The sequence below is a fragment of the Erpetoichthys calabaricus genome, chromosome 13 (genome assembly GCF_900747795.2).
Source record: "Erpetoichthys calabaricus chromosome 13, fErpCal1.3, whole genome shotgun sequence".
NCBI classification, from domain to species: Eukaryota; Metazoa; Chordata; class Cladistia; order Polypteriformes; family Polypteridae; genus Erpetoichthys; species Erpetoichthys calabaricus.
The window spans coordinates 19,836,387-19,848,580 of record NC_041406.2 but is presented as its reverse complement, the minus strand read 5'-3'; the positions used below and the strand labels follow the sequence as shown (position 1 = coordinate 19,848,580).

At 40.9% G+C, this 12,194-nt stretch overlaps 1 protein-coding gene across 1 annotated transcript in view; it reads right to left on the bottom strand.

Annotated features, from left to right (window-relative positions):
• The window catches only part of clptm1l (CLPTM1 like), a 50,130-nt gene extending 47,237 nt beyond the window's left edge, over positions 1 to 2,893 (bottom strand). The window contains exon 1 of the mRNA XM_028817992.2: positions 2,399 to 2,893. Coding sequence (XP_028673825.2) covers positions 2,399 to 2,593 — 195 coding nt within the window. The 5' untranslated portion in view covers positions 2,594 to 2,893. The remainder of the gene's footprint in view (positions 1 to 2,398) is intronic.
• Between the last annotated feature and the right edge of the window lie 9,301 nt (positions 2,894 to 12,194).

Genomic DNA, 12,194 nt, shown 5'->3' with positions numbered 1-12,194 from the left:
TCTTTGGACGGTGGGAGGAAACCCACGCAGACATGGGGGGAACATGCAAACTCTACGCAGGGAGGACACGGGAAGCGAACCCAGGTCTCCTTACTGCAAGGCAGCAGCGCTACCACTGCGCCACCATGACACCCAATACAATCTATGTATCTCCTAAATTACTTGTGATGGTTGCCATGCTTGACAAGGAAACTGGTGGCATATGCCATAGATAAGTACTGGTAGTACTAATGCATGACACTATGGTAAAACAAGAAGGGGTGTTACATCCAGTATAGACCCTATGTGACCCGGGTGGGTAACAGGCACCATCACCAGCATAACACAGAGAGTGAGATGAGGTCTAGGAGGAAGTAAGCTGTATTCCACCAGGACACTAGGAGTCTTAATTAGCAAAAGGATGAACCATCTGCTGACAGAAAGAAGGAACTGTATGGACCTAGAAGAAGTAATCAGGGGCCACCACATCAAGTGTCAGCACACAGGTCTAGAGTTGGCCTTTTAAATAAAAGTGGGCTAAACATTTACGACATATACTACTGGTTAAAAGTTTTACAACACCTCAGTTTTTTTTTTCTCTTTCTCAGTTTCTACTGTGAAGAGGAGACTTTGTCCAGTCTGCAGTAGTCCTCCTTTCCAGGCCCTATTTTGTCCTTTAAGGATTGTCTTTCTTACTGCCATTCACCCTTTCAGACCCTCAGCACAAAGTCTCCTTCCTCTTCACAGTAGAAACTGACACTTGCTTTTGTCGACCTGCACGGTTAAGCTGTGCTTGAAGCTGTTGTGCTGTGAGGCGCTTGTCACACAAGCGGGCGACCCCCAGAAACTTGTCTTCACAGAGTTTCTTCCAGCTTCCAGTTGTCTTTGGATTGTGTAGGACACCATTGGACTCACTGACACTCTGATTTTATTTTTTTCTTTGCAATTTCTTGAAATGAGAGGCCTAAACTTCTAAGGATAATAATGTGTTGTCTCATTTAATTTGTTAATTACCATTTTCTTGCTATTATCACTGGAATTTACAACTTTCTGCAGTGTCAAATTTTCCAAGTAGTACTTCAGAGGGTGTAGTATATCAGTCTGTTACAACTCTGCTTTAAGACAGACAGAGGGTTTGTGAGTAATCAACAGAAGTAGGGACGCCTGTGCAAACTGTTTGCTCCAACTTGCAAAGCTTCATTTATTTTAATTACTGCAGAACATCTGTAGGTTGTACCTTATCAGTTGTTCCCTGTCCAGGAATTATTCCAGCCATACCAGTGTTGCATGCTGAGACTGGCTTCAGCTGTCCCACAACTAAACGGGCCGGGAAGGAGGACAGATGATCTGTTCATCATAAATAAATACAACATCCACAAATTTTCCAACCAGCTAACTTATTTCATTACCATGGGGAGCTACGAGGTGAGAACCAACACAGGATGGGCAAAGGAGACGCACACAATTCCTTATTAAACTGCTTAACACTGTAAACTCTAAGAGTGAATTTTTATATTGGCAAATTAAAAGTATAGTAACAGAATAATATGGTCGATTAAAACCAGAATCTAGCAACATCAATATCGGCCACCAATTCACAAGATGACTAGCAAAAAAACAGCACAGCTGGAGGGGGTCCAAGATCCAACCTGGTAAGTGCCAGCATTAGAACAATCTGGATGAGAACAGGCCATTCAGGACTACAAAGCTCACCAGTCCTTTCCACTTCATTCTTCTAAAATAACATCAAATCGAGTTTTGAAAGTTCCTAAAGTCCTACTGTCTACCATGCTACTTGGTCACTTTCTCCATGTGTCTGTGATTCTCTGTGTGATGAAAAACATCTTAATGTACTGTATGTGCAACATTTACCCTTAACAAGTTTCCAACTGTGTCCCTGTGTTGTTGATGAACTCATTTTAAAGTCACCGTTGTGTTCCACTGCACTAATTCCTTCATAATTTTAAACACTCCAATCATGTCTCCTCTTAATTTTCTTTTACTTAAACTGAAAAGGTTAAACTCTTTTAATTTTTCCTCACAATTCATCCCCTGTAGCCCTGAAATTAGCCTAGTTGCTCTTCCCTGAACTTTTTCTAGCACTGCATCATTGGAGAGAACTGACAGAAGTCTCTTTCAGTGAGAGGACCAAAGTGATGTTTCTCATTTGTATTTACTTCTTTTATGCTCTGGAATACGATGCTTGACTAGCTGTTCATTTTATTTACTTGTTTTTTTCTATCTAGTTACAAGCATTAAAACAAAAAAGTGTGATTGATATCGTTATGTGATCACATTGCTACATCACTGTTTAATCAATTGAGTGCTGTACAATGAAATGCCTGCAATGGATACGATCCTACTAAAATTAATTCCCATTAAAGATCCCATCGATTGAAAAAAAATAACATTATCAAACCTGAAGTCGCGGGTTCTTCGTCATGTAAGACGTAATGCAGTTCTCGCCGCTCCTATCTTCACACGGTTTTGTGTATACTATTCCGTACATCACCCAGCAAGTGTGCAAAACGTACACAATAAACACCCCAATTATAAGGGTAGTAAAAGAGGTCTTTTGAAACATACTTTTTGATTGCGGATACCATACACACATTTGCTCCTGCCGGGTCCAAACCGCCTCCTCTTTGGCTGCAGCACTTTGTCCAAGCTGCAGTATTAAATGTGACAGTTACCACCGCGATTTGCAATCATCACAATCCTATCGGCCAACATGTCCGATTTCTGTGATTATTTTTTATGCAGAGGATGCATTTATCGTTCGGTCCAAAAGGCTAAGGTGCACACGATAACCAAAATTTCCAATTAAAACAGGAAACTGCTTCGGTAATCCTTAACATGTACGGTAACTTCGCTGAGCTGTCACACAAACGAAAACCCACTTCCTGGTGGATGTGACGCACACGCGTCGTACGCGTATAGCCTCGGCAGTGCATCATGGGATTTGTAGTGCTTAACCGGTACTTTTTCTTTGCCTTGGAGCATTCTCTCCAGAAGGAAAACTCGAGGGAGTGGAGTGGGCTTGTTTCCAGGGGGTCATTTAACCGGCATAGCCAACAAATATCATGTCACGTCCCCCAAACCCCCCTACGCCAGTCACGCCGTCGGGCTTGACCAGCGGTGTCGTCGTATATAGTTTACGTCACATTAAACGGTCTTTTCCAGCGACTTTCTGTCGAAGCCTTCATTTATGTAATCTTAGCCAGTAGGACGCGAGCTCCTGTGAATTTGGCATACTTAACGACTGAGGTCAAATATTCAGAGACGGGTTAAGGTAAATCAAACAGGTTTGACCTTCCCGTTAGTCGGAGGGGCGGACTGTGCACAAAGGACAGATGAAACTTAATTGAACCAGTGAATGCCCAGCCTAAAGTGCAATGCATAGAACGCACGACGAGGAATCAGGAACACGCGGGTTTTGAATCTCACAAACAGAGGAGAAGCTCGTCAGTCTGATGCTTAGTATTTTTAAATATCAGAAATGAAAAAAAAAAAGAAATAAAGACCAGAGACAGCTGCTAACCCTTCATAAAGCTCCGTGTAGTCCGGTAACACTCTATTGCCTGTGAGAAAAGTTGCGATTACAACTGCGCTGAGTTTCTCTTCTTCAGTTAAATATTAACAGAAAATGGTTTATTTTCACTTTGGAATTGTATTGATACAGCATAAGAGTTCACAATAAAAAATAATGAATGGATAAATACGTGCACAAATCTATTGTCATGCAGAAAATTACAATGACTTTCAAGGGGATTGGAAACTTGCATGCCACCTTATATACTGTATATCTTTTTTTTTTTGCAAAGCCTGTATAGCACAGGTGTCGAACTCCGGTCCTCGTGGGCCGCAGTGGCTGCATGTTTTCATTCTAACCATCTTCTTCATTAGTGAGTCGTTTTTACTGCTGATTAACTTCTTTTGCTTTAGTTTTAATTAACTTGACTCAGGCCCCATAATTGTCTCTTTTTCCTTAATTAGTAGCCAAACAATAATGAGACATCAAACAAGCCACCATATGACAGAAAAAAACAGAAAAATCAACAGATTTGGAAATGTCTGCTGTGGCAGAATGAGAGCCGCAACAAGCCATTGAATTAAATAACAGGCGTAATTAACAGCAAGAATCAGCTTCTCATTAAGAGACTGGATGGAGTGAAATTGGTTGGAGTTTGAAATCCCAGTTCAGCTGGTCATCTGTTGGCTGGTTTCACGTCTCATTTCTGTTTGGCTGCCATTTAATGAAGAAACAAATCAATTCAGAGGACTGACTCCTTAAAAACAGGGCTATTGAAATGAAGGGAAAAGGAGTTAATTAGCAGTGAAAACTACTCACTGATTAGGAAAAGGGTTAGAATGAAAACCTGTAGCCACTGCGGCCCTCCAGGCCCAGAGTTCGACACCCCTGCTGTACAGCAATATGTACTACATGTAAAACTAAGTGTATCATCTCATGCCTAACCCACCTTAATAAAAGAAATGGTGTCTGTGTCCGTCCTGTTGCTATGTCCCTGTTAAACCAAAAGGTCACACATCACAAATAGTTTTAGTAACTGCTTAACAAATGGCATATAACAGAGACATATACAGTACATTGCACGATGAACCGCAAACATTAACACTGAGGTCTACATTGCTTAGGTTTCAACCCACCTTAGGATGTATAGAGCTTGAAGTGAATAGGCAGCAAAAATGTACCATGCCTCAGTCAGCATTATGATCGTTGAGCTCACCAGCAGCAAGCACTCCATTTAAATTGCTAACTGTTGCTGGTTTGAAGCTCGTATTATGTAAATTGTCAACCCTTTTGTCAGATATACTGTAACATGGTGGATTTTTAGGACATTATTGCACCATGTCTCCTCCAGCATTTCAAATCCCCCCCTTACCATCTTGGTCTGGAGCTGGGGCTGGAGTGGAGTTGGAAGAGGTGCAACTCTTCCCACTAGAGTTAAATGCAATATAAGCAGCTATGGCACATATCACACAGTTGCCATTTATAAGTGGTGGTTAACTATCTTTATTAACTCTTTCGGGGCGGATGTCGACTTTTGTCAACAGGAGGTGCTGGCGGCGGTAATCAAATGTAAAACGATGACAAACCTCGCTGCTACGTTTTTGTTCCACTCTAGTAGTAGGAATGTTCGCTGTGTCGGCTTGACCGAGATTCCCTGTGCTTGTGTGAGTAGTGAGGACTAAACGACAGTAAAAATGGCATCGACATCCGGCGAGTGATCGAAGGGAATGAGTAAACAAAAATACACTATGGACGATGTTTTGCATATTATCGCTGAATCGGACTCTGACTTGTCGGACTCCAATGTTGTTACCAGTGATCAAAAGCGAATGTGAGGTACCGGCATCAGCTGATTGATCTCCAGCTGACTGTGGTGCTGAACAGGTTCGCCACGAAGGACCGCCACTTACAATGACAAGGGGTCAAACCAGTCTGTGTGGTAGTGTGACTGCCGCTGCTAAAACCCCTGCCATGTGAAGACAGCCTGGCAGCCAAGCTCCTACCTGTGAGCAGCTCAAGCCACAAGAAACACCAAACTGGCAGCCACCGCATGAAGCAACAGATGTTTAGTGTTGATTCATGTGTGAAACCATTGCTTTGTGTGCTTTTCAAAATACTGCGTTGTTTTGGAAAATAATATTCAGCCCTCAAAGAGTTAACTGAAGATAAAACCTGTTAAGAGTTGGGTGTTTTTGGTGTTGATGGTGTCACACACGTGCGAGTAGGAGGTAGCTAAAGGGCTTAAATAACGGTAATACCACATCTGACCAGGGGGCGGCAGGGTGCACTAACTGTCTTTCTCGGTTCCCTGCAGACCATTCCCAAGAAATCCTGCCAGGTTCCAGCATAGACATAGAATTACTAGACGCCTCGTGACCAGCAGCATCGTACGTCAACGTCACCACCATATTGCGAGTGACACTGCTGTGGAGTGAAGTAATGGATAAAGATGCCTCACGCATGTGCTGCTTGGGATTGTACAAACCGCCGTACGCTCCAAAACCAGATCACAGGGATTACATTTCATAGGTAAAGCTGAACAATTGTTTTGGTTATATTTGGCCATTAGAAAATCCCGTTTTATAATCTTAACTTTAGCTACACCAGGCTAAGCTAGCAAAGCTATGCATTTATGTGCTCAAGTGAGCCTCCAAAAAACATTTTAGTTAAACGTATTTAGTCACTAACTATGTAGATTGTTGTTAATATTTCTCAAACTTTGAAAGTTTCCCAAAGAAATCCACCTCAGGAAGCAGTGGGAGGTAGCCCTTAGATGGGATTTTGAGAAAGCTGTCCTGTGATGTGTGCCTGTCCTGCGATGTGTGCCGTGCTAGTTTGGTAACAGATGCTGTACCGACATCATATGATCAAAGCTACCACTTGCTCACATTAAAAAACAAAGGAGGTCTGATGATTCCTTCTGAGGGTACAGTCAAGGCGGTCAAAGTAGCTGAGCGTGTTAGCCGACAGTCGACATTAGGACAAGCTGTCAGTGTATCTTTGATCAATCAGTTTGTTTGGGCTGAGATTGGTTCAGATGATGTGTTTTTACTCAAGGAGCACATTGAGGAAACACAGTTGGAAATTGACAACCATCATTTGGTGCTCATGTCTTTAGTTGTATCCGTCTTCCACAAACTAAGGCTGCACCATATTGCCAGAATGAATACTCTCAAATTACAAAGTGGCAACACATGGAAAAAGCTATGCAAGACAGTTCTGTTTCATGGATTTTAGATCCTATCCTGTATATATTTAAGTAACCACATTGTGTGTGCATGTGTGTGTGTGTGTGTGAGTGTGAGAGAGATTGAGAGAGGAATGAGTGAAATGTTTTCAGAAATTATTAAGCCAATTTGTATACAATAAAAGTGTTTATTTTTGTCATTGAGTGTATCATTTCACTGTTAAAAGAAAGACAAACAAAGATAACTGGCAGTAACAGTGCAAAATTCACAATTGGTATGCCAGTTTGAAAAGATAAGTTTTGAGGGTAGTTTTAAAATGTGTTATTGAATTGAACTGACATATATGAAAGGGAAGAGGATTCCAGAGTTGAGGAGCACTAGGAGAGACACTCGAGCTCCCATAGAACAGAGTTTGACGTGCGGTACAGAAAGTCGAGCTGCAGATGAGGATCTGAGTGAGCAAGAGGAGTGTCAGTCTGTAGGAGATCAGCGAGGTTGTGGAGAGCATTAAATGTTAAGAGCAGTATTTAGTATTATATTCTGTAGTTAACAGGGAGCCAGTGAAGTTGAGAGAGAATAGGTGCAATATGTTCAGTGGATTTACAACAGCAGGATATTATCCTGGCAGCAGAATTTTGAAGAAGTTGTGTGGGATGCCAGATAGAATAGCATTACAGTAATCTATACTTGAGGTGACTAGGGCATTAACCAATACTTCAGTACTGTGTTGCATAAGAACAGGACAAAGTCACTTCCTATATGGGCCTTTAAAGCCGCCATCTTACCACCAAGAAATCAGTTCTGTTTTGGACTCAGTATTGCCAACATCTCTGTCAATTTAAAAATCTTTTGCAGCCAGGGATATTATACGGGGTGGCTGCCCCAAACCTTTTTATGATGTCTGGTCTGTGTTTTTATCACAATGGTTTAAAGCGGAGGATGAAGGAAAGGGACTCTGCAGGATGGTGGGGTCTTTAACTATCCCATTTGCATTTATGTGTGTTATATATAGTGACTGACAAGTAGACAAAGCATTATCTGTCCCTAGAGGGAAACTTGGGTTTTTACAGAAGCTCTTTAAAGAAATAATTACATAAATAAATAAATAGGCATACACACTATGATCTGAACACACGCCAGAATGATTAAAAAGGAAGAAAATTTGAAAAGAAAGAACACTTCTGACTTGGCAGTCATAGTGACGGCCTATACTGATGTATTCCTGTTGATATAAAGGATCCCTATCACGTTTCTTCACACTTCGGCTGAATAATTTGTTGTCTGAAAAGTCTTCAGTGTTGATGTGTCACAGAGCTGATGTGCAGCATTATTCATAATGGCACTCTCTCCTTTGCTGTGACCTCCAGGGGGTCCAGAGTGTCTCCTATAACTGAGCCTGCCATTTTAATTAGCTTGTTGATTCAGTGGGCCTCTCTTGAAGTGATGTTACAAGCCCAGCATACCACAAAATCACACTGACCATCACAGAGCTGTAGATGATGTGAAGGATGTCACTTCCCACATTAAAGGAACACAGGAAAAGGAGTCTGCTCTGCCCTTTCTTCTCTAATTCCTCTGTGTTCTGAGACCAGTCCAACCTGTCATTAATGTGGACCCCCAAGTGCTTGTAGTATTGACCCACCTGTACCTCCACTCCATGAAAAGTGAACAGTCATACAGGCTTTTTGGTGTGGTGAAAGTCCATAAGCAGTTCCTTGGTTTTGCTGATGTTAAGTTGCAGACAATTCTCTTTGCACCAAAGTTCTCCCCCCGACTCCTCTCCTCTGTCTCATCTCCTTTATGCAGCCACCAGTGCATTTCACACCCCTAAACTCTAAACACAACTACATCAGACACAGTCCTGGATTTAAATGAGCCTTCTAATCTTTTTTATTTAAACAGGCTTCTTTATCACAATATAATATACTTGCATTAAATATAATCCACTACCTTGTATCTTCTTTTCTCTTGATTTCCTTCCTTTGCGTTTGCTCCAGGTGAGCTTTGTCTTACTCTGCTCCAGTGATATTTTCATAACGAAAATGAGAACTAGAACTGAAAATATTGTTTTTCGCTTTACAAGCACGACAGCTGAAACTAAGGCAAACCGAGAAACTAAAAGTAAATAAAAATAAAAATTAGTGGTATGTGAACGAACTAAAACGAGAATGAAAACTGAGTAAAAACGAAAAAAACAGCAATAGCAATTTAGTTCAACCTGGTCCAGTCATGCCAGGGGTTGTTTGAACACCCTGAGTTGTTCAGTTACGTTACACTGTTTACTATGCGGCGACCTTGTACCTTGGGCCTACTATAGTCACGTGGCGTAACCTCCGTTAAAGGACTGTTGTTTGTTTGTTGAGCACATTTGGTTCATAGGTTGAAACAGTAAGCACATGTGCTCGACGTTGGTGAATTATGTACAGATCTTTGTGGTTAGAAAGCAAGAAAGTAACCTGTGGAAATATTTTAAATACAACACAGATGATAATAATAGCAAATGTAGCATTCGAGAAGAAGAAAAGAGTCTCAGAGTTTCAGTGCAGGACCAACTGGATCAGTACTTAGTGGAAGTCCAGCACTTCTCTGGCACCAGGACTGCACTTCAGTACAAGCAGCAGAAATCGTCAACATACAGCCTGCTGGCGCCAGGCCCTGGCTGAGGACTTAGTCTGTGCACCTGCATCACACTCGTTTGTCGAGCAAATATTTTCACTGTGTGGCTATCAATGCAACAGACGTAGTTGCAACAAGAGCAAATCTCTCGAAATGCGTGCTTGCTTAAAGCTTAATAGCACTGTCCTCGCACAGAATGGTTTCTTGGGTTGAAGCGTTTGATCTTGCCGACTATACTCATCAGGCCACTTAATCTGTTTGATCATTGATAGTTAAGCTGTGTTTAACGGCATTATGAACTGTGAGTGTATTTTGTTGACAGAAGCATAACTTGCATTGAAATATGTGTAGGCCGGTGTTTGTGGTCTCGCAACAGAAAAAAAAAAACTAAAATTGCACTAATATTATGTAAAAAGACCAGAACTAAATAAAAATAAAAACTAAAACTTTAAACACAGAACTACATAAAAATTAAAATTGTTGACTCCACTGAAAACTAGAACAAAAAAAAATAAAAATTAATTTTATCTCTGTATTATAAAAGAAAATCTTGAGACGAGACTATTGCCAAGAGATTTTTTTAAGTCCTGCCCTCCTCTAAACCATTTATGGTTAACGGCCCACACCCACGGTCCTCTCACCTCTCATTCGTATAAATGCTTTTGTCTGACACAGTTCCTGCACTCTCAGCTCTTATAAATTTTAATGTTTTCCTCACTTTAAGTTACCAATAAAAGAAGACTTATTATGTCCAAATCTTATTGAAGAAATTTATCCCGAAGGGTTATCAACAGAAGAAATGAGTACACGGGCAATCCTAGCACCGAGAAACAATGAAGTCAAACAAATTTACGCGAAAATTGTCGATTGGTTAGACGGTAAATTGGTTAAATGCGTATCAATAGACTATGCTGAAAAAGTTGGTGGTGATTGTGCGGAAGATGAAAACATCAACTTATAATATCACGTAGAATATCTATAAGCGTTAACACCATCCGGTCTTCCACAGGCCAAATTACTGTTAAAAGAAGGATATATTATAATGTTATTGCGTTATGTCTGAGTGATGGGCTATGCAATGGGACAAGATTAGTTGTATTCAAAACTGGTCGAGCAATTCTGAAATGTAAAATTTTAACAGGCGAAAAGAAAGGTAATGTAGTACATCTTCCACGGATAACATTAGACACCAAAGGAGATCTTGACATGCCATTCGTATTAAAACATTTACAGTTTCCCATTAGAATAGCATTTGCTATAATTAACAAATCACAGAGACAAACATTCGAAAAAGTCGGTTTATTTATTAAAGAGAAAGAAATGATATTCACTCACAGGCAGTTATACGTTGCGTTGTCACGATTTAACTCCAAACACTGAATCAAAATTCAAAGTGATATGGATGAAAAGTTAATTCCAAATATTGTTTTTACTGAAGTTTTATAGTAAAAGTTAAGTTTAAAAAGTATTTGCGTGTTAATTTCAAAGCCAAACAGAACGAAAACATATAACGCAATGAATACCTCTAACGCAACATGACACATAATTTTCTTTTAATTTATTACTCTTTACTTTGTTTTACTATGTTTAATTACTTGCTGTAATGTAAAATAGTTACTGTATGTCTATTATGCATATGTAACAATTCCCATGAAAATAACAATCTGTTTAAATTGTACATCCGCTTCCCCATACGCGAGTGGCAGATCTGTGAAGTGGCTAGCACGTAGCACGTAGCACCCGCACGGGGGTTGGTCGAACAAAGCGAGAACGGGGCAGAGCCCCCTAGTAAAATAGAATAAAAATGAAAACTACAATTAATATCAGAACTAAAATATCACTGCTCTGTTCGCAGCTCTGACTCACCTGGCTGAGGAGAACGCACTTCTGTTAAAGTGGCATATCATCAGACTGCCTTGGAAACACTTTCTGGACAAACAGATGATGGCAAGAAAGTTCCCCTTCATGAGCTACCACCAGAGGTTCCCGACAGGGCTGCACACTCCATCTACAATTCCCATGCAGCCCTGCAGGAATCCAGACTGGAGCATTTTCAAAGATAGTCGGCAATGCAGCGTACTAGGCAGACATATTACCCCAGCATGCAGTCCTCTACTGCCCATTCATTTTGTCAGCATCCTGGGCCAAGAAAGGTACTACCAACAATCCTGGCCAAATCGTTCATCTGTCCATTAGTTATTTCAGAGTCACATAAACAAAATGTATTTTTGTTACATTTTCAGAGCCTACTTATAATAATAATACTTATCCAGAGCAGGGTCATGGAGCACATAGAGCTTATCTCAGCAACACTGAGCACATGGTAAAGAACAATCTTTGAACCATGTGCCAGCCAGTTGCAGGGTGAACATACACACTGGCGTCGACTTAGCATCGCCAATCCACCTAACCTGCATGTGTTTGGACTTTGAGAGGAAATCAGAACACCTGGAAGAAACACATCAGAAGAGGGGAGAACATGCAAACTCCATGCAGGGAGGACTAGGGACATAAAGCTGTTACAATGTATTAAGGGAAGTACATATTTCATTATTGTTCAGTTATTATCTTAAAAATATACAAGTTTGTGGACACCTGACCACCACACCTGTAAGAGCTTGTTGGACACCCCATTTCAAAACTATTATTATGGAGTTACCCCCACACTTTTCACATTCTTCTGGGAAAGCTTTGCACAAGATTTTGGAGTTTGTCTGTGGGAATATGTGCTTGTTCAGCCAAAAGAGCATTTGTGTGGTTGGGTACTGATGTTGGACAAGAAGACCAGGCTCACAATCACCATTCTGATTCATCCCAAAGGTGTTAAATACGGTTGAGGTCAGGGGCTCTGTGAAGACCACTCAAGATCCTCCATGTCT